The 22,367-nt window shown below is 34.7% G+C and overlaps 1 protein-coding gene across 1 annotated transcript in view; it reads left to right on the top strand.

Annotated features, from left to right (window-relative positions):
- Nucleotides 1–1,982: 1,982 nt before the first annotated feature.
- Nucleotides 1,983–22,367, top strand: part of sol (calpain 15 small optic lobes) — a gene marked incomplete at its 5' end in the record, with an annotated part of 158,818 nt that continues 138,433 nt past the window's right edge. The window contains 2 exons of the mRNA XM_017611938.1: nucleotides 1,983–2,523; nucleotides 15,942–16,755. Of these exons, the coding sequence (XP_017467427.1) occupies nucleotides 1,983–2,523; nucleotides 15,942–16,755 (1,355 nt within the window). The remainder of the gene's footprint in view (nucleotides 2,524–15,941; nucleotides 16,756–22,367) is intronic.

Genomic DNA, 22,367 nt, shown 5'->3' with positions numbered 1-22,367 from the left:
ATTTTCCGTCATCCCTTGTCAAATTTGGTTTGGAGACAAACCGGTTTCGGCGTTGTGCCATCTTCAGTGTCATTTTTCGTTCTCTCCAAATTTGGCAAGGGATGACGGAAAATCGTTCCACAATACATCATAAGCATTCTACTTGGGAGTAGAGTACAAAGCAAAGAGGTCTTGCAAGCGTAGAAGAGACAAATGTAATTCTGCAACCCTTTAATACATATACGTATGAACACATGTATGCATAATACGCGAAAACTTTTTGAAGTGAAACAACAATTAGAAAAAGACCAATCCAAGAATAAAAGTATTTAAAAGTGAGTACGTACATAGACAAAGAAAAGGATGAAGGCAAAAGTAAAAATAAAAACAAAAACAAAGTTGCGCAAAGATAAAGGCAAAAATGAAGACCAAGATAAATTTAAACACTTTACTTATATGAGGGCAAAGGTGAAGGGGAATATGTATATAAAGAATATGATAAACATAAAAATAAAAACAAAGATAAATATAAAGAAAAAGATGAGGATGAGGATACCGATAAAAGTATAGATGAAGATAGAGGAAGAAAGATTAAAATAAAGGTAGTTGTAGAAAAAAGGATATAGATAGAGGTACAGAGACTCAACTATTTCGGGATTTTAGAGATTTTCGGGATTCTCGGGACTTATCTATATAATAATCGATATTTTGTCGGTTTTGTGATCGATATTTTTATCGATTTTGTTATCGAAATTTTTATCGATATTGTTATTGATTTTTCTATCGATATTTTCGGAACTTAGCGATATAATGATCGATATTTTTATCGATTTTGTTATCGATATTTTTTATCGATTTTGTTATCGATATTTTGATTGATTTTGTTATAGATTTTGTAATCGATTTTGTTATCGACGTTGTTATCGATTTTACTAGTTTTGTTATCGATATTTTTATCGATTTTGCTATCGATTTTGTTGTCGATATTTTGATCGATTTTGTCATCAATATTTTTATCGGTTCTGTTACCGATATTTTTAATCGATTTTGCTATCGATATTGTTATCGCTTTTGTTATCGATATTTTTATCGGTTTTATTATCGATATTTTATCGATTTTGCTATCGATGTTGATATCGATATTTACATCGATTTTTTTGTCGATTTTGCTATCGATAATATTATCGCTTTTTTTATCGATATTTTTTTTACGTGTGTTTCTCGTTTTTGACTTGGATATGCTCTTAACCATACCACGTGTTCTACGTTTAAATTTAGCGGCTGTATCTCCGATACGGCCTGCAGACCAAGACGAAGGCGCATGACTGTTCCTGTTTTTAATATTCGTAATATTTTTCCAGCAATTTTTTTTTTGTTATTTTTATATTAAGATATCGTCTAAGCTTTAACCTAAACCGTGCAAATCACAGTTTCAAACTTTATATAAAATTTAGGAAAATTAAACAAATTTTCATCAAAATTTCAACTTCTTATTCTGATTTTTTAGAAAATTCAGGGGCTAATTTTGCGGGTTTTTTAATATAACAAGCGCAATCTTGAAAACTTGCGTTGATATTTTGAAATTTTGTTGCTAACGGTCTCCCGCGTATTATTTCATAAGGTATTGACACTTACCCCAAAAAAAAATTCTCAAAAATCAACGCGATTTTTTAGCCGTTTGAAACTTGCACTTCATTAGACTAGAATTGTATGGTCTATAAAACTGCATCCCCAAAAATTTTCTAAAAATTCAGAATAAAAAGTTGAAATTTTGATGAAAATTTGTTGAATTTTCCTAAATTTTTTATAGAGTTTGAAACTGTGATTTACACGGTTTTGGTTAAAGATTAGACGATATTTTTATATAAAAATAACAAAAAAAAATTTAGCTCGAAAAACACTATTAAAGTATTAATGCATATGAATAAGGAACCTATAATAAATCTTTAAAATGATAATTTCTTTTAAAAAAGTATATTCATGTATATGTATAACCAAATTTTTACAATAACTATAATTCGCTTTTCAGGAATGAGTACAAACGAGTTTATAAGTCGATGCTCAGAGGCTGTTTGCGACGACCGCAGCGCAACAACAAAAATTTGCCATCTAATTGCGTCGACTGCGAAGACACTCGGAAGTACGTAAAAACATCCATCGAGTTATATCATCACTTTTCAACTCCGTCGCTAAATCGACGTTGGATTTGTAATGACTGCGAATCAGAAAATAGTTCCGTTACGTGGCACTGCATTATCTGCGACACTGTGAGCTATTTGGCACCCATTTACAAAGAAAAAATTCTAAACCGAGAACACAGTCAATATAGGCAGGGCAAAACAACGCAACCAATTGCTGCAGAAAGTAAAAAGAAAAAAGTCCCAAAATCTTCTAACTGCTTACGTAGAACTCAAAGCCTCACTACAGACAAATCGTTCTCTTGCCGCAGTTGCCATATTTGCTTCGTAAACAATTGCAAAGACATTTTCAATCTACCGGACAACTGTATGCTAAAATGCAATAAAAAGGCAAATAACATACCTGGTGAGATAAATTATATAATTTTCGTTCAAGCATTTCCTAGTTTTTTTTAAGATGTTATCCCTTTTGGGTTCCAATGTACATTTGGCTAGTTTACTGGAAGAATGTCATAACTAAAAAAATGGGAGAAAAACGGCTTTGAAGTTTTTAGTAAGGGTTTCCCCCTAAACCGGAAAATAAAAAATGTAGCATATGTATAGGTATTGACAATAAAATACTCGAATCAAGCATATTTCGGATTTAGCATGGCAAAAAATTTGTTTAAGATTAATTTAAATCATATTTTTATTTTTACAACACAAAAATATGTAGAATCAGGACTCAGCCAAAATCGTTTAGGCGGTTCTAGCGCTAAACCAGAAGAAGAAGAATCAGATGATAAATTTGGTTGTATATTTACGTTATTTTTATTCAGTAAAAATCCAAAAAATATATCGTCACCTGAAATGCAAAAAGACGTAACAACATCGTAACTGAAATGGAAAAAAGTCGTGACTAAAAAGTTTTTTTTTGGTGACAGGTAATAAGATCAACGGAAATAAGGTCAATTCACTTTATTTCCCACCCTGGTGCGAAATAAAGACAATTGACATTATTACCTTTTTAAAAACGAAATAAAATCCATTGACATTATTTCTCTTTCAAACATTAAATTTGGTTAGCTTCGCGGCGGCCCGCGTCAGCGCGCCAAACCGCGCGCGCCGCGCTCTCGCTCGCGCCCCGCGTACCCAGTGCGACCAGCGCGCACACCACGTCACGCTACGCCGGCACTTTTGTAAACAACATTACATTTCAATACATTTTTGTGAAATCCTTTGCGTGCACTTCTTTTTCTCAACTAAAATTTTCTAATTTATTCTATTCAACTGGTTTATCTTATTTTATCATTGAACTTTTGTTTAGAAAATGTAGCTTTATTTTATTGCTAAATGTGAATGATTAAAAGAAATGACACCTTTTTTGGCACTTTTATTTTTCTATTTGGCACATTTTGGCACTTTTTTATCCCCAATATGGCACCTCATAACTAAGGATAGTTGCCAGCCCTGATTGGAAGATTTCTGCTGTGTTTTGGGGCAACAACTTGTCTGNATGCCAACTTGGCTCAAACCGTGCCATTTGTCCCTATTTCACTTCAAATGGGATTTAATTTTTCAATTTGGCACAAAATGCCAAAATGGCACTTTTGTAAAAAAAAATAACATTTCAATACATTTTTGTGAAATCCTTTGCGTGCACTTCTTTTTCTCAACTAAAATTTTCTAATTTATTCTATTCAACTGGTTTATCTTATTTTATCATTGCACTTTTGTTTGGAAAATGTAGCTTTATTTTATTGCTAAATGTGAATGATTAAAAGGAATGACACCTTTTTTGGCACTTTTATTTTTCTATTTGGCACATTTTGGCACTTTTTTATCTTCAATATGGCACCTCATAACTAAGGATAGTTGCCAGCCCTGATTGGAAGATTTCTGCTGTGTTTTGGGGCAACAACTTGTCTGCAGTAAAAAAGCATAGAATTTGTGTTTCAAAAGTGTGTGAAAACTAATCAATTAACGTCTATGATCTCGGTTCCGATATTAAATAATCAATAATTGTTTATACCCGCATTTTGGCACATTGGCTCGTTGAATGTGCCATCTAATAAATAGTGTCGTCATTCTCCTTAGCTGCTTTTAAATGATGTCGTCACAAATTGCTGGCGGAGACATGAATACAGTGTAAGAAAATTCTTTTTCTATAATTGTTTCCTTATAGAAAGGTTGGTTTCTTTTCCACCTTAGACATTCCGAATTCGTTCAAAATATGCTAATTTAAAACACAGAATTCTTTCAGTGTTCCTCCGGGATTTTTGGACATGGACTGTTTCTTCAATTTAATAGTGTTCGCTTTATTTTTGTGGAAACGAAACATGTTTTGCAAGTTATGGATCATTTCTACACTCTTTCTTCAAATATTTCTCGTATTCCAGCTGTGCGCAGGCGTTTAGTTTTTCGCATCGTGTTTTTACATATTCGTAATTTAAATTTTTTTAATAAAATCAATTGGTGGTAGTTCATGATTGTGTGTGGATTAATATCACAACACTGAGGATTTGGCAATAACCTTTTTCATCTATTAAAAAACAACACTTACGGGGCAATGTTTATTGTAAGAACAACATTTTTTTCTATGAATCGACATACTTTAAGCATTGTTGACGCTATTTCCACTTGAATGAGGAAATAACGTCAATGACTTTATTTCCAAATTTTTGTTGGCTTTATTTCGCTTTAGAAAAGGTAATAATGTCAATTGACCTTATTTCCATTGACCTTATTACCTGTCACCTTTTTTTTCATTGAATGATGTGGGAGTTGTAATTCGATGAAATCCATCATATCAATCAGAAACTAAATTTTTAATTTTTTATTAGTTACAACTTTTTGAATTTCAGCGACGATGTTTATTACGTCTTTTTGCATTTCAGGTGGCGATATGGGATAATCCATCGTCACGAGAGGGACATTTATTCAGCAAAAATTGCTTTTCTTTTTTAAATTAAAGTATAAGGTACCCAGCGAATCTACATTTAGATACTTCAAAAAGTAATAATTTTGTAAACACTTGATTTTGCAGAGCTTTCTATATTCAAATACATTCTCGTATTCAGTTACTTTTCTAATGTTGCAGTTTTGAATGCACAGTGTAAGAAAATAATATAACTAAATATTTTATTCGAAAATACGTTGTTTTGGGGTATTAGTATTGATTCATCAAGCATTCCGTGTGCAATAAGTAACTTGATAATTGGACACAAGAGTTCACTTACTAACACTTACCTAATGTGACCAACTATTTCATAGCTCAAAGAAGTACAGAAACTGAAAACCAAAAATAGTATAAAAGTTATGAGAAAATGGTAAAACCAGAAAACGCAAAAACGGTAACAGTGTACCAATTCAGCAAATAAATTTTATTAATTAAAAATCTATACTTAATTATTATTCTAAAATAAGGCGCTCATTCCCCGCGATCTACTAATCGTACAGAGACAAGTCACATATGGGTGTCTCCAGCGGAAGGTCCACCACGACAAAAAAAATAAAAGTTTTATATCTAACGTATTTACGGGCCGATTTGTCTGCTTTTTAAAATATATACTGGCTATGTAAGTAGAATCATGTTTGCATAAAATGGTCTTCCTAGGTGGTGCCAAGGTCGAGATATTTCGAAAACCCGTATTTATGGTCCGATTTGGTTCGAATTTGGCGTATGTGGTTGAAACATAATAAATCATAGATTTCCAATAAATTGACCCTGAATTGGCGCTGAAGTCAAAATATAAAGTATATTCTACATAAAATACATGTTTTATTTGCGTTAAAAATTCATTTAAAAGCAATATTAACAAAAATATAACGATGGAAATTTATGTCACGTGACGCCACGTCACGTCACGTTTCACACTTGGGGTTGTAAAAGAGAATTGAAACAATTTGCATTAATTCAAAAAACTCTAAAAACAACTAGAATTGCTCCAAATCATATTAAAATAAGTTTCATGAAAATAGCCATCCACAATTCGCAGAGTTTTGCGATTTTGTAAGAAAAGAAAAAATCAACTTCCATTTTTTGTCACGTAACGACACTCTCTTTAAATGCTTATATTTCAGGACCAAGCAGTTCGATTGATTTCATTTTTCGGTTAAATATAGAGCTAATTATGTGCTATACAATGGCCCAAAAAAGTTAAAGAAAACAAATGGTATTCCTTTTTTGTATCACATTGAAATCGTACGACTGTCACGTGCGCCACCATGGGAATGCCCATATCACATTAAAGTGCTCGATCTGAAACTTTGCAGATTCCAGATTTAAAAATCATTAGACCACTTTTGAAATATTTGCATGGAAACATTTTTAAAATTTTAAATTGAACAAAGCATTGCTACGTACATTTCAATAGGCAGCAACTGCCGAGCGCTCTGAATATGGATAAAAAAACGCCCACAGCAACACCTTGAATGGGTGTTTTCGGAGCGCTTCGAATATGAAGTGCGAAGGGATTCAAAGTGTCTAGTCTGAATTGAAAAAGAAATTTTCAAGCAAGAAGAAGCTGATCGACGTTTCCGAATATTCCTGAAAAGAGTCACTGCATAAAAAGGAGTTGATGTTATGCCAGTTTCAAATGCGTTTAGAGGTAAACAATAATGCATAAAAAATTACTTTTGTCTAACTTTAGAACTTTTCAGATGCATTTAATAGAAAATATGCTGGATCTGGCAAAGAATTCCATAGAGTGGGCGCAAAGTGGTTCCAACCTAAACCTTTAAACAAGATAAAAAATATTTTTTGATTTACTTCAGAATTTTTGCGTTTTTATCTGTTTTTTACTGTATAATATGTAAATCATTTTTTAATTTAGCGTTTTTTTTTTCAATAAAAAGAAATGATGAAACACTTTAATACTTATTAATTATAAACCAAATTAAGAACATTTTAAAAACCGTTACCTTTTCGGTCTCCGCTGGTATCTTGGGAACAATATTTTTTAACAATTTAATTTATTTATTTTAAATTTTACATATGTATGTATATGATTTGAAAATGCTGAAAACTAAAAAAAAAACACTGCCGTCGATCTGTTTATTTGAAGTCATTCGTAGCAACCAAGAATGTCATTATTTTATGTAGAGTATTCAGCATATTGTATTTAATTGTGGATATAATTAAGCAAAACTCAAAGAAAAGTCACATGCAATTCTCCGAGGTGTAGATAAAAATTTTCTTAATACTGAGTCAACATTAACATACATATTTCGATGAATATTGAGAAAATCTAGCCCATTGTGTGCTCGTTCTATGCCCATGCCTTCACATTAGCCTGCGCCTTAGTTGTATGGAGAACATTTTTTGTTAAGCTACAAAGCAAAACTCCCCCTAGAAATGTTCCTTTGGTCATAAAAACGTGCCCTGCGAAACAATTTTAAAATCGGACAACGGAAAGACGTGCCTCGAAAGGTCTAAAGTTCAGCATTTTCATGCAATTTTTCATAAATTATCTATAAGTAAGTGGGAAATTTAATATATTTTAATGGCACTTGATGTGGTTTTGCCCCCCGATGTCAAATATAGCTAACCTATTTTTAAACCTCCCCAACTTTTAAAGTTATTCAGGTTATTTCCACGTAAAATTTAAATTTTCATTCAGAAGTTAAATTTTAGCCAAGTAAATTTAGATCAAATTGGTACGAAAAAAATTTGTAGTAACGAACTTTTGATGCAGTTTACTTCTATTTGACACGTAGATCATGGATCTGCAGGCTCGCCCCTAAATTTCATACCGGAACATTCCGCTATCTTGGATTTTAGGTTTTTTTGGGTTTTTTATATACAAACTTAATAATTTTTTATTGTAAATAATTAGCAAAAAGTGCGAAAATTTTTGCATTGTCACGGTTTTCGCCATTTTTCAACAATTTCTCTTTTAGTGTTGGGTTCTCCGGTGGCAAAAAATTTGTAAAGCAAAATCTTATTTACGGTTAGTTTTCGATGCTATATTTGAGACGCCACACAGTGGTCGGAGAAGCCATTTTTTACCCGAAAAATTAGAAGGGCTGTTACGCTTGTAATAAAACTGCGGGATCGTAGTATTGTTGTCATGCTAAATCGGAATATGCCATAAAATTTANTAAAAACCACTTCCAGTGAAGAAGCAAGGCAAAGCCTCGGATGAGACCCCCCCTTATGATGACGACCACGGCAAACGTTTAAAGGACTACGATTTGAGGGCATGCACCTGAAATGTCCGGACCCTTAATGGGGAAGGTGCCTCTGGCCGACTGGTTGATGTTCTCGTAAGAACAAAAGCTGCCATCACCGCCATCCAAGAAATGCGTTGGCAAGGCAAGCAATGCCTGGGGCCTTGCGACGTATACTACAGCTGCCATGTAAAGGAACGCAAATTCGGTGTTGGATTTGTGGTGGGAGAGAGACTCCGTCGCCCAGTACTGTCGTTCACCCCGGTGGATGAGCGTCTAGCCGTAATCCGCATCAAAGCGAGATTCCTCAACATCTTGCTCATCTACGCCCATGCCCGACGGAAGAGAAGGATGAGGTATCCAAGGATCTCTTCTATGAGCGCTTGGAGCGCACGTACGAGCGCTGCCCCCGTCATGATATCAAAATCGTGCTTGGCGACTTCAATGCCAGGGTGGGCAAGGAAGGGATCTTTGGAACCACCGTCGGAAAATTCAGCCTCCACGACGAAACGTCCGACAACGGACTGAGGCTGATCGATTTCGCCGGTGCCCGAAACATGTTAGTATGCAGTACTAGGTTCAAGCATAAAAAGATTTATCAAGCTACGTGGATGTCTCCGGATCGAAAAACGAGAAACCAAATCGACCATGTTGTGATAGACGGCAGGCATGCTTCCAGTGTTTTAGACGTACGTAGTCTCCGAGGCCCAAACATCGACTCGGACCACTATCTTGTTGCAGCCAAGATACGCACCCGCCTCCGTGCAGCAAAAAATGTGCGCCCAAATATGCAAGGAAAGCTTAACGTCGAAAATCTGCAATCACAACAGACAGCCAGCGCTTTCGTTACTCGACTCTCACAACTGCTCTCAGAGAGCACTCTTCAAAAACCGACATATGCGAGCAGTGGAACCACATTTACCGCTCATTAAATACCGCCGCCGAAGAAGTAGTCGGATTCCAGCGAGCCCGAAAGAACATTTGGTACGATGAGGGGTGTCAGGAAGCTGCAGAGAAAAAAGATGCCGCCTACAGGGCCACGCTGCGATCGGGCGCAACCCGCGCTCTGTGGGACTATAGAGATCTGAAGAGGGAAGCGAGACGTATTTGCCGCAACAAGATGAGAGAGGCCGAAATACGTGAGTGCGAAGAGCTTGAAATGCTGGCCGATAGGAGGATTTCCGGAAATTTTACCAGAGAGTTAGGCGACTTACGGAAGGTTTCAAGACCAGGGCGTACTCCTGTAAGAACAACAATGGCGACGTAGTTACCGATGTTCAGAACGTACTTAAATTATGGAGGGAACACTTTTCCACGCTACTGAATGGTAGCAGCACGGAAAGTTGTGAAGAAGAAGAACCCGAGCCCCCAGTCGATGATGACGGAGTCGATGTTCCTCCGCCTGACCATGACGAGGTACGAATAGCAATTACGCGGCTGAAAAACAACAATGCTGCTGGAGCTAACAGCCTGTCAGATGAGCTATACAAGTACGGTGGCGAGGAGTTGATAAGGTGTATGCATCAACTTTTATGCAGAATATGGTCAGATGAGCGCATGCCCGACGACTGGAATTTAAGTTCGCCACAAAACGGGGTTTCAGACAGGTCGACTCCCTTTCATGTGACTTCTGTAATCTGATTTTGGAGAAGATAAGAAGAGCTGCAGAACTGAACCGCTCAGGAACAATTTACTACAAGAGCGTGCAATTGCTGGCTTATGCCGATGACATCGACATCATCGGTAACAAAAACCACGAAGTCTGTTCTGCCTTTTCCAAGTTGGATAGAGAAGCAAAGCGAATGGTTCTGGTTATAAACGAGGACAACACGAAGTATCTCCGGTCATCAAACAAACAGTCAGCACATTCGCGCCTTGGCACCCACGTCACTGTTGACAGTTACAATTTCGAGAAAGTAGAAAATTTCGTTTACTTGGAAACCAGCATTAACACCGATAATAATGTCAGCATTGAAATCCAACGCAAAATCACTCTTGCCAACAAGTGCTACTTTGGGCTGAGTAGGCAATTCAGGAGTAAAGTCCTCTCTCGACGTACGAAAACCGCGCTCTATAAGTCACTCATCTTGCCCGTGCTGGTGTATGGCGCAGAAGCATGGACAATGACAACATCCGATGAGGTGGCTCTTGGAGTGTTCGAGAGAAAGATTTTTGCTTTGCTGAACTCGGCCAAAATCGCTTAGGCGGTTACAGCGCCAAAAAAGAAGAAGAAGATACACGTTATAAAATATGTCGTTGTGATATGCACAGATGCTTTTTCGTAATTAAGAAGAAAAAAAATTTTATTTTATTCTCCGTCTGATGGTAATTGAACCCGGACAATCTTTGCAGCAACGAATTATATCAAACGTCTTTGCACACTCAGCTACAGCCATACATGTATCTAAATGTGTTTCCAAATATTGAGTTTGAATCAACATCACAGCGCGCGATTAGTGCATTATGTCATACCATGTATGTGTGTATGTGTTGTCACCGCTGTACATTCTTTGTATACATATACTTTCTTAATTACATATGAAAAAGCATCCGAGACGTTCAAATCGCCATCCGTGCATTGAAAAATGCTTTATTCTAATACGGGCGTATTTGAATTGAATATTTCCATTATACGTAGGGTATGTATAATGAAAAAATCAATTTTTTTATTACTTTTCACTTGATTTAAATACGAACATTTTTAAAGGGTAATCAAATAAAAAATTTTCATTTTTACAACGGGGGTTTTTTTTTTCTCAATGTACTTAACGCCATGTACATAAGTCCTCATCAGGGTTGTTGTAAATATTCGCATTCGCATTCGCAACCGCGGAGCTTCCGCATTAATTTTAACATTCGCATTCGCAAAAATCAATGCGGATCTTTTGCGAATGCGAATATTGAAGGGACCGAAAATTACAGCTATTTTTTCGTTCTGAGTAGTCCGTGTTTCCGTCCGACTTTATACGTATCTTCGTTTTAACTGCCTTTAGGACAGGTATGCTTAAGGCTGGTTTTCATTAGGACAAAATCACTGACATCAAAAACTGCCTTCATCTGACAGCTGTTCATTTGATGTCAAATGCGTTTTCACTACATTTTAAAAACTGACCAAATGTCGATACCGCAGTGCATGTCAAAGACTGTCGTCAAATTTCGGTGTCAAATGATTGACATTCCGTTTTCATTACTGATGTCAAAAGTGATGTTAAATTTTTACAAAAAGTATAGAATACCGACCATTTAGCTATAGACAAACCAAAAATGTAATTGGATAGAACTCTTCATGCTGATTTTAACCTTATCAAAATTATTTAGCGCAAGTAAAAAATTAAGAAGATATAGTAGGTTTAGTTAAATTTTTCGATATTTTGAAATATCAATATCTTATGAACTACATAACCGATTAAACAACTACAAACATCAAAATAAAGATGATTAGTTTATCTTTCGGTTGATGTACATAATTTTTCTGATTTTTTATATTTTGGAGTCAGAAATACAAAAAAAAAAACAAAAAAAATTTAATTTTTTCATTAAATTTCCTTTTTTGAAGAAAATTGCATAACTAATGCTACAGAAATTTATATTATTTAGAAAGTACAAGTTATTACCTTATATAGAAAGGTTTGTTATAGGGCAAAATTTAACGAAAGTAGTAGAAAAAATCGAAATAGTATATATATTTTCTTTAAATATCGTTTACCAAAAAGCCATTAAAATAATCTTTGAATTGGATTTAATACTTTTCTAATCGGGCAAGTCGTTTCCGAGATTTACATGTAAGAAAAAGGAAAGTTGAAGTTTAACCTGTTATATTTGCTGTGTTTTTTACTTGCCCCAAATAATTTGGGTATGGTTGAAATCAGCGTGAAAAGTTCTATCGATCTGCATTTTTGGTTTCTTTTTAGCTAAACGGTCCGTATTGTAGCTAGAATCAGCTGTTCGCATGCCAAACGAAATCAAAATTGCCAACATGTTGGCAAATACATTTTGGTTGTCAAATGCTGCCACATCAGCGGCGAGGGCCGTTTTCATTTGGATGTCATTTTATATGACCGTGCGTGGTGATATATGACAACAAACGCAAATGACACCAGATGACAACCCGTTTTCATTATTTTGACAACATTTGGCGTCAAATATGACCTAATGAAAAACAGGCTTTAGTTAAGTACATCAGTTTTTGTTTAGTTAACTAGCAGGTAGGTGGTTTTTGGTTGCTTGTATTTGCAGGCAGATAGAAATCCGTTATTTTTATTTCCTTAGTTTCTGTGGCTTGGGTCTGTATCTACGCGATGGCACTTATAGCGGGGATTTTCCTGAGTGGTTCGAATGTTACGTCGGATCCGGTGTTTGTTTGTTCGTTTATAATTCCCCCTTGTAATGTTTTCCGCTTGTATATATACCCCTAAATCGACAAGTTATCGAAAAAAAACTTCTTTGTTGCAAATAATTACAAATCCTAGTTACAACGTCCTACAAAAAACAGACTTTGAATATTTATCGTTAGCTTTGTTTACACTTTTGAGTTCTTAAAATGTTATCGTAAGCGACACTGAGTATAGAGAACTTTATTGTAAATAGCAGTTTGAACCATGATAAAAACATTAGAAGGTAAAATCATTCTCTCAATTCATCGTCCATGATTTTTTTCTGACATAATACCAGGTTTTTAATTGTATTTATTATTATAATAAATTTTTATTACTGCTTCCATTTCGGTCCATCGCGCAAATTTATTTTTAAATAAATGTCGAATAAAACTGACGGAGTTTGTTTACTTTTCAATGCGGTTTTATCGAGTGCGCTATAAAAACTGAGGAATAAACGTTAGAAAGAAATATGTGTTGAATCAAATCTATTTTTTGTTAATGGAGTTTTTTCGTAGGTATTAACAAGGTATCTGATTTGTTTTTTTTTATCGAATATCGTTCCTTGAAAAAAAAAATACTACTGAGTTTTTATTGATCTATAATTGAACATACATATGCACATTAGGGTGGTCCTTAAATGTAGGAAGCAAATCTTTATATCAGATTTCCTAAGCCTCTACCCCTACGCCGATGCTACTATGGTCGAAGATATTACAAATAAATTCTGGTCCCGATTGGAGACGGTTAAGGCGTGTCGCACAGGGGCACAGTTCAGATTCCTCTATGGAGACTCAAAAAATGAAAATAAATTTTTGTTTCATCTAATACCCCAAATCGATACTACTATAGTCGAAGATATCACATATAAATTTTGGCACCGGTTGGGTTCGGTTAAGGCGTGTCGCACAGGGTCAAAGTTCTGATTACCCAATGAAGACGTAGTAACCAACTCCAATCGGGACCAAAATTTATATGTGATATCTTCGACTTTAGTAGGATCGATTTTGGGTATTGAATGAAAAAAATATCTTAAGATTTTTGAGTCCATAGAGGCATCTGACCTTTGACCCCTTTGCGACATGCCTTAACCGATTCCAATCGGGACCAAAATTTATATGTGATATCCTCGACTATGGTAGTATCTATTTTGGGTGTTAGATGAAAAAAGAAAATAATTTTAATTTTTTGAGTCTCTATAGAGGAATCTATACTTTTCCCCCTGTGAAAAAATCTTTCATTTGATTTTAAGGACCACCCTAATGTGCATATATAAATGTAGTATAAATATATGTAAATACATATGTAAGTAAACTATAAAACCCCAGAGCGAATGTCATGCAATAGTAAAGTGTCGTGGGCATTGTTAAGTTTTCAATGACTGGGCTCCGTTTATATGGAAGTCGTTCATGACTCTTTCATACAAATGGTAATTTGGTCGTTGATGGCATCTGCATGATTTTATCATGCAGTGATCATTGATGACATTCAAGCAACAATGTCCTGCAATAGACTTTTTATAAGTGGCCGCTGCAAGACATTGTCTGTTTGATAGGAGTACACCTGCATGGCATTGTCAACAGTGTCATTNTTTCCGAATGGACCACCTAAGACGCAGCCGCGGTCAACATTTAAATGAAATTATCTTCAAAAAGTAAATGTCATGGACCAATCTAACGTTTCAAATAAAGAACCGATGAGATTTTGCAAATTTTATGCGTTTTTTTTAAAAAAAAAGGTATCAAGCTCTTAAAAAATCACAGAAAGTTCGACGATGTCAATAAATCCTCATTAGTGACGATCTCACCAGTGACCATTTTCGCTACCGGGAATTTTTTCATAATATTCTAAATTTGTGTGAAGTTTAAACACTGTGATTTTCAAAATCCTAATTTTAATGTAAGATATGCATATGAAATACATATCAAAAGTAAATAATGTGATTTAGCGCACTAGTTGTTAGATGAATAATGAATTTGCATTTCAATAATTTTTGTTTTTTATTTTTTTGTAATAAGTTTTGCTGTTCGTAATAAATACGTGAAAAATAACGTTGGTTATTTTTTTCAGTTTGGTTGGTTTTTTGTCAGATTTTGGTTGGTTATTTTTTAACAAGTGGCAACCGTGCGTGCAAAGGTAAAATGATTTGCGGCCAGCGTCGCAACAGTTTGCTAGCTGCACACACGATCTGTAGATGAAAGCCGAGCCACCTCATACGGCTCCGGTGTGCCTCACTGGTCGAGACTAATGGCGATTTCGTTTCTACAAAAAATGTTTCCTTCTCATCGCCCTCTTTTTAGTGTTTGTGCGTAAAGGGCAAAGAGAAGGTTGCATTTTTCGGTAGAAACGAAATCGGCATAATTGATCTCCAATAATACCCGTATGAGACAAGTTGCGACTAATTAATGCCCAATTGTACCCGATTAAGACTAATCCCGGAATACTCTTTTTTAGAGATTAGTCGCACAATTTTTTGCAGGGTGGGCAAAGAATGATAAGTTTTAAAATTGATTGGTGAAACCGGTCAGGAGTCTTAAAAAAATCTTATAAAATCTTCAAGAATTAATTGGAAATAAATGATTTGTTCAAGCTACATAGTCGAGAATTTTATGCTCTAAATTCTGATATTTTTATTTTCTTGATAGGATTTATGTATCATAAATTCTGAGCTTTTTAAAATGTTGTTCAGGATAATTTCCTGAACATTTTGGTATTAGCTTCATGCAGCGCAGACTATTTCATACCTCAAATGCCTGATTGACATTACTATGAATTTAAATAAAATAAAAAATCAAATACTTATGTACATATATGTGACCTGGTCTACGAAAAGGGAGCTTACGTGCGAAAACTAGTTTTCTGTGAAAAAGCTGTTAAAAGTAAGCAACTCGTTTCGTCAGTTTCTCATTATCTCGTTAATTGTTCTCCGCGCCGGACGTCCAGTAAGTGTTGTTGTTGGTCCAGTAAGTGGTGTTGTTGGTCGGAATATTATTATAGTTCATCGTGTAAGTTGCTAGTGTGGAACATTTAAAAAAGTAACACTTTCTCTACATTTTTAGTACACTTCTAAGCAAGTTAGGATTTTCTGCTTTTCACCACGTGAAAAAGCATCTCATCTTCCATCCGAATCAACCAAAAAGTGAAAATTGATTTTTTGACACCTAAGCCCCCTTTCCGTAGACCAGGTCACATATACGTATTCTTATTTTATATTAGCACTTATATTTATATACATATCTTAAATAACTTCATAAAATATAAACTCTCTTTTCCACATGCAATACACGTGCTGCCTTAACAGGAGAAGGAAATCTGCAAACTATATCTACCGATAATAAGCAGTATCTTAGGAATTCAACTCTTAATGACGGTCGAAATTGTCCGGAACTAAAAGGAAATTTTACAATCACAACCCTTTCCAATACCAAAAAATTGAAGCCGGAAAAGGGTAATTTAAATTTTCCGAGCTCTAGCTTGTTAATAGCTGTCAATGATTGGACTACTCCAACAACTATTAAAGGCATTCTAAAGGATAATAATGTAGCATCAGTTGAAAATAGAGAAAATATTATCGAACCTGTGGAAGCTAACAGAATATGCAAAAATAACAGGCTTCAAAATAGCTATGCCAACTTTAAGGAAGAAAAAAGAAAGAAAACGCAACCCATTTATGAAAATAACCAATTTTTTCAAACTATGGAAAGAACAAGCTATGCGAACGCCAAAAATGTGATTTCAAAAAATTTTAAAGAATTTAACCAACCAATATACGCCATGGTAGATAAAAATAAAAAAATGAAAAAACAAATTGTGTCATCTGAAGACTTGCCACAACAAGATTTTGTTTCCAATGCAGAAAGTAATAAGTCGGAACAACATACCCTACTGAAAAGCTACAACAAGACAAAATGTAAAGAATCTTTAAATAGTTATTCTGATATTGCGGATAATTTGATTTGTAATGAAAATGCTCCGGAGAGCGATTATAGCAAAATTGACACGGTCAACATAAGCGCCCATTCGTTCACTTCAGACGCAAAAATAGATATTAATGCTGAACACTCCATTTATGCAAAAGTGTGGAAAGGCCCTCGAAAAACTAGTGAATCGAAAATGTATGCATTATTGACTACTCCAGTGCATGTTGTATGACCTCAGATTGGTTTATTATTTAGTTAAACTCTTTTTTTTCTCTGTTTGGTTAGGTTCGGTTGTTCTCGACCTTTCAAACAGGGATTTCCCTTACGACTTGAAAAATTTTGCATTGTGGACGGTCTGTTGAACAACAATAAAGTTAATAACAGCCCAACAAAATTTTAACGATTTAATTCGTTACACCCAAAAACTGTTAGTTCTTATTAGATTTTCCCTAGGATAAGAATCCAATTATTCACTTACTAGTGCAATATAATAAATAAAACAGGCGTCGAAAATAATCCTTATATTGATAATTTTTGGTTTGAAGATCTTAATTTCGAAATTATGTGGTTTTTAATTTTTGAATTAAAATAATCGGTATTTTTAACCGACTTCACAAAAAGGAGAAGGTTATCAATTCATCGGAATATTTTTTTGTATGTATGTTACCGCATAACTTTAGACCACGTTACCCGATTTCAATAATTTTTTAAAGGAAAGGTGTTACCTCACAGGTGGTCCCATACTAATTTGGTTTAAATCCGATCATTGGATCATAAAGAAATTCACGATAATCTCAAATTTTTATATGAGTATTGAAGTCAGTTTTTTTTTGCTTAAAAATTACTTGTTAGTATTGTTACAATAATTTTGTACTGTTAAGATCCGAGACGCTAATCATTATAAGTTAAATAATAAATACACATTAGCAAATTACACGGTGCTACAAAAAAAAAATCACGAAATACACCCGAAACAAAACCTGGTGTAGGTTGTAGGTAGGGTCGAGTACAATATGAAAATAGGTTTCTTCCCAGGGAACATTCAGAGTCATAAATGAGTCATTAAGGAGTCATATTTCGGAGCCTTTACGCTCATAATGAGCTCATTTAGGAGTCTGAAATGAAGGTGTTTCTCTTCTGGCGAAGGTCGACTTATATGAGCTTAAATTCATACATCCGATGCCTCAATACGAGTCATATCTGACTCTTATTGCACATGTATTCGGACTCTTTTTAGACTCTTATTCTCCTCATTTGTGACTAATTTCGGAGCCTTTTTTAGGTTCTTATATGAGGCCAATTGGAGTCATATAAGAACATAAAAAAGACTCCGAAATGACTCCAATTGGCCTCATATACAATTTTTTCTCGAAATTCATTCCGCGAAAACTTTTTTAATAAATATTACTATTTATCTTATGTGTTAATAAGTATTATACATTTAAATAAGAGGATTAACTTAAAATCTAAATATTTCATTAACATTTGTTATAGGTTTTGATGGATGGCCTTGGGTATGTACATATCGTCGTTTAAAGTACAAAACCACTAATCGTTATTCTGCAAAACCGCGTAACTGACATTTGCTGACAAAAATTTGCTCACACAAGCTCTTGGCTCAATTCTTATCCATTCGTCCTTTACTAGCCAGAAATGCGATTGCTTTATAAAAAAGAGAACCATTTTGAAATATGAGTGTTTTTACTCTCTAGAAAATAATTTATGCAACCTCGCATACGCTGTTTTGCATTATCTTGATTTTTGCATTTTGTTGATCGCGGTTTTGTACTTTAAACGACATAAACAGCTTGGCATTTTCATGCTTTCATTCTTTCTTTAATGATCGGCTGCTGTAGACTTTTGTAAAGATAAAATACATATAAAATACGTATGGGGTATTCACAATGGTATCGTAAGTGTCGTATTGTTGTATGTCGTAAACTTTAAACGCCTAAAAAATATATTAAGGGTTTTCGCAAAGTACCATCAAAGTCATATTATGAATTTTTGCGGGGTTAAAAAATAGTTGGTTGTCGTTTCAAGTTCTCTAAACATTTATCTACGCTTTTAAAGTTTACGACATACAACAGTGCGACACTTACGACACCGTTGTGAATCCCTCAATAGATTAAAAAATGAAACATCTCTTTCGTATCTATATACACATGTACAAACCTTAAAACCAGCAGTTACAGCCAAATTCTATTTATTTTACTTTTTATTTTTTACACAATTTGTATAAAAAAGTTTAGATAACAATTCAGAATCCTACAGGATTCATATAGGAAATTTTTGTATTATTTGAAACTCATATTTTTTACATACATATGACTCCTTTCGGACTCATATATTCTGAACGTTCAGAATATGTTTGCGGGGTTATAGTTCCTGAACCTTCAATTTTTGATTCATTTAAGAATAACGGAAGAAAATAATCATTACTAGTATCGCCCAGTTGTCGAAATTCGACATCTTTTTTCATAAACTTTTGAATTTTGCTTTTCACCAATATTGACTCCTTTATGCGAATGACGATTTTGAAGTCCACCACCAAAATTTATAGCGAACATACAGGAAAACTTAAAACCAAATTTCTTCAGTAGCTTTCGAAATTAGATCGAGAAAGGAACCTCATTTTTTAATTATTATAAATTTTCATATATATTTGTATGTATAGATGAGATGACTAACGATTCCTCACTGACTAATATGTTAAACATATACAAATTCAGAATTTAGATACATGTTTCGATTATATTGGTCTGAGAGCCTCTTAGAAGATTAAAAACTAAATTGACAATATCTACATAAACTCCTCTTTCTTTTCATCAGAATCGGCAGAGGTTAAGAAAGTACCTCGAAGGTAAAAACCAAATATATTTCCTTCTCTAACGCCGGTTGTTGGTTTTTTGCTAATAATTCTATTTTTAGAATGTTTAATATAAATTGTTGAATATAATTGTTATAAAAGCCAAAAAAAAAATAACAAAAACAAATAACTTAAGGACGAGCACACCTAAAAGTTAAACATTCTAAAAATAGAATTATTAGCAAAAAACCAACAATACCAACAACCACATGATCAAGTGAATTGCAGCGGAATAGCTGCGCTTGATTGTGTTGGCATAACAAAAATGAAAATAGTGGAAAAAAGCAAACGATAATTTACAAGGCGTACTTAGCACGGTGCATAGGCAACTGGCTGAGTCAGTGGGATCGTCGGTTCGAATCCTACTGAAAGAAGTCTGATGAGGAAATGTGGTGATTTCCGAAATAGCTATCACTTCTACCATTTTTTCAAATTATTGTTGCTTTTCCACAATAAAAATTTTCCTTTAAAACGGCCTCGAGCTCAATATAAATTGTTGAATATAATTGTTATAAAGGCCAAAAAAAAAACAAAAACAAATTAAAAAATTGAAGGCATAATAATATTGGAAAATCACATCCATTGGGCCAATCGTAACACAGGAGAGTTCGATATACTCAATGGTGCAACAGGTCAATTTAATCTGACCTTCACGGCACCTTTTCTCACTTGGCTATTTTTAGTAATAACTCGACTCCAGCGCCACTTGGCAGCACGTTTTTGCAATAATAATGCTCTTACCATTACCAATACATATTTAGGGCCGTTTTCTAATGTAAGCAGTAAAGTTGCCTTTACTAACAGGTCAGATAAATTGTTCCTCACTTTAAAGTGTTTTCGATTTCTTACCTTGCAGGTAAAATAAATTTGTTATTCCGTAGAGTGAAACTTCACTACATTTCCGAGAGTGAAACTTCACTACATTCGTCATAAAATTCCAAAGTTTGGCAATGCAACATAAGCAAATATAGAGCAAGAGCAACTGTTAGCAAAAACCAAAACCTTGGTTGAAATATCTAATATATCTGATTCATAAACCAAAACCAAACCAAAATTTAAAGTTGGGTACAAATTTTGAAGGTTGCAACGGGTAAGCAACAATTTATCGATTGGAGAAATTATTGTGCTGATGAGAAAACGAAAACTCGTATATCGAGACGATAAAGTGGCCGGTAATCTAAAGCTTAGATGAGAAAACGGCCCTTAAAATGTTAGTCAAATTGGATCATAAATGAGATTTTTAGTAATTCCTCAACTACAGAGCCAACAGGCGGATTAAATTGTGAAACTAAACCATCCAAAGACCCACTCAAACACATACAAAAAATTTCGTTAAAATCCGTACAACCATTTAGGAGGATTTTACAACACACCTACAGAAGAATTAAAAATACATTCAAAGATAGCTAAAAGTCGGTACGTTTGTAGGCCTCACGCCCCCTTTTCAAATAGCCCCAATTTTCTCCGTGAGTATGGGCTTGATTTCATATACAAACATATCTCCATACGAAGTTCCAGTACTGTTCCATGAATATTTTCAGAGATATGCAGTATAAAAATTCGGTTTGTATGGGAGGTGCCACGCCCCCTTTTCCAATAGCTCCCATCTTTCTTCATGAGTATGCGATTGATTTCATATATCTCCATACTAAGTTCCTATACTCTACCATGGACATTTCCAGAGATATGCAGTATGAAAAATTCGGTTTGTATGGAAGGTGCCACACCCCCTTTTACAATAGCTCCAATTTTTCCAAGAGTATGGGGTTGATTGCATATATCTCCGTACCAAGTTCCAGAACTCTACCATGAACACTTCCAGAGATATGCAGTATGAAAAATTCGGTTTGTATGGAAGGTGCCACACCCCCTTTTACAATAGCTCCAATTTTTCCAAGAGTATGGGGTTGATTGCATATATCTCCGTACCAAGTTCCAGAACTCTACCATGAACACTTCCAGAGATATGTAGCATGATAAATTCGGTTTGTATGGGAGGTGCCACGCCCCCTTTTCCAAAAGCTCCAATTTTTCTCCAAGAGTATGCGATTGATCTCATATATCTCCATATGAAGTTCCAGAACTCTACCATGAACACTTCCAGAGATATGGAGTATGAAAAAATTCGCTTTGTATTGGAGGTGCCACGCCCCCTTTACATATAGAATTTTTTTTAGCCTGAAACCATCCTTGGGACACGTGCGGCAGGTGTCTGAAGGTTAAAAAAAATCGGTTCAGCCGTTCTCGAGCTTTGCGAACACTAAAAAACGCCTTTCAAAATATATATTAGTATAAATAGATTCTTTACGTTTATATTTACATACTACGTCGCCCTCATGCCAAAAGCATGAATGTGCAAATTTATAAGTTTTGAGTTATTGGGTTGACTCGATTCACCTTTGGATGTACTATGTTTTACCAAAACCCAGAATACCATGCGTACACATCCTTATTAATATTATATTAATATTATAAATCCGAAAGTGAGGTTGTTTGTTGGTTACGCTTTCACGCTTTAACTAGTAAACCGATCATCATACTATGTTTATATATAGATTCTTTACTTTTATATTTACATACTATATGAGTAGTCCACTTGCAAACAACAAGTAACATCCAAATAGTATATGGGTGTTTCCAGCGGAAGGTCCACCACGACAAAAAAAATAAAAGTTTTATATCTAACGTATTTACGGGCCGATTTGTCTGCTTTTTAAAATATATACTGGCTATGTAAGTAGAATCATATTTGCATAAAATGGTCTTCCTAGGTGGTGCCAAGGTCGAGATATTTCGAAAAACCGTATTTATGGTCCGATTTGGTTCGAATTTGGCGTATGTGGTTGAAACATAATAAATCATAGATTTCCAATAAATTGACCCTGAATTGGCGCTTAAGTCAAAATATAAAGTATATTCTACATAAAATACATGTTTT

This window comes from Rhagoletis zephyria, unplaced genomic scaffold, assembly GCF_001687245.7.
Source record: "Rhagoletis zephyria isolate East Lansing unplaced genomic scaffold, Rhagoletis_zephyria_1.1 Rzeph_scaffold_00484, whole genome shotgun sequence".
Taxonomy (NCBI): Eukaryota; Metazoa; Arthropoda; class Insecta; order Diptera; family Tephritidae; genus Rhagoletis; species Rhagoletis zephyria.
Note: the sequence above shows the minus strand (reverse complement) of the source record. Positions and strands in the feature narration are given on the sequence as shown.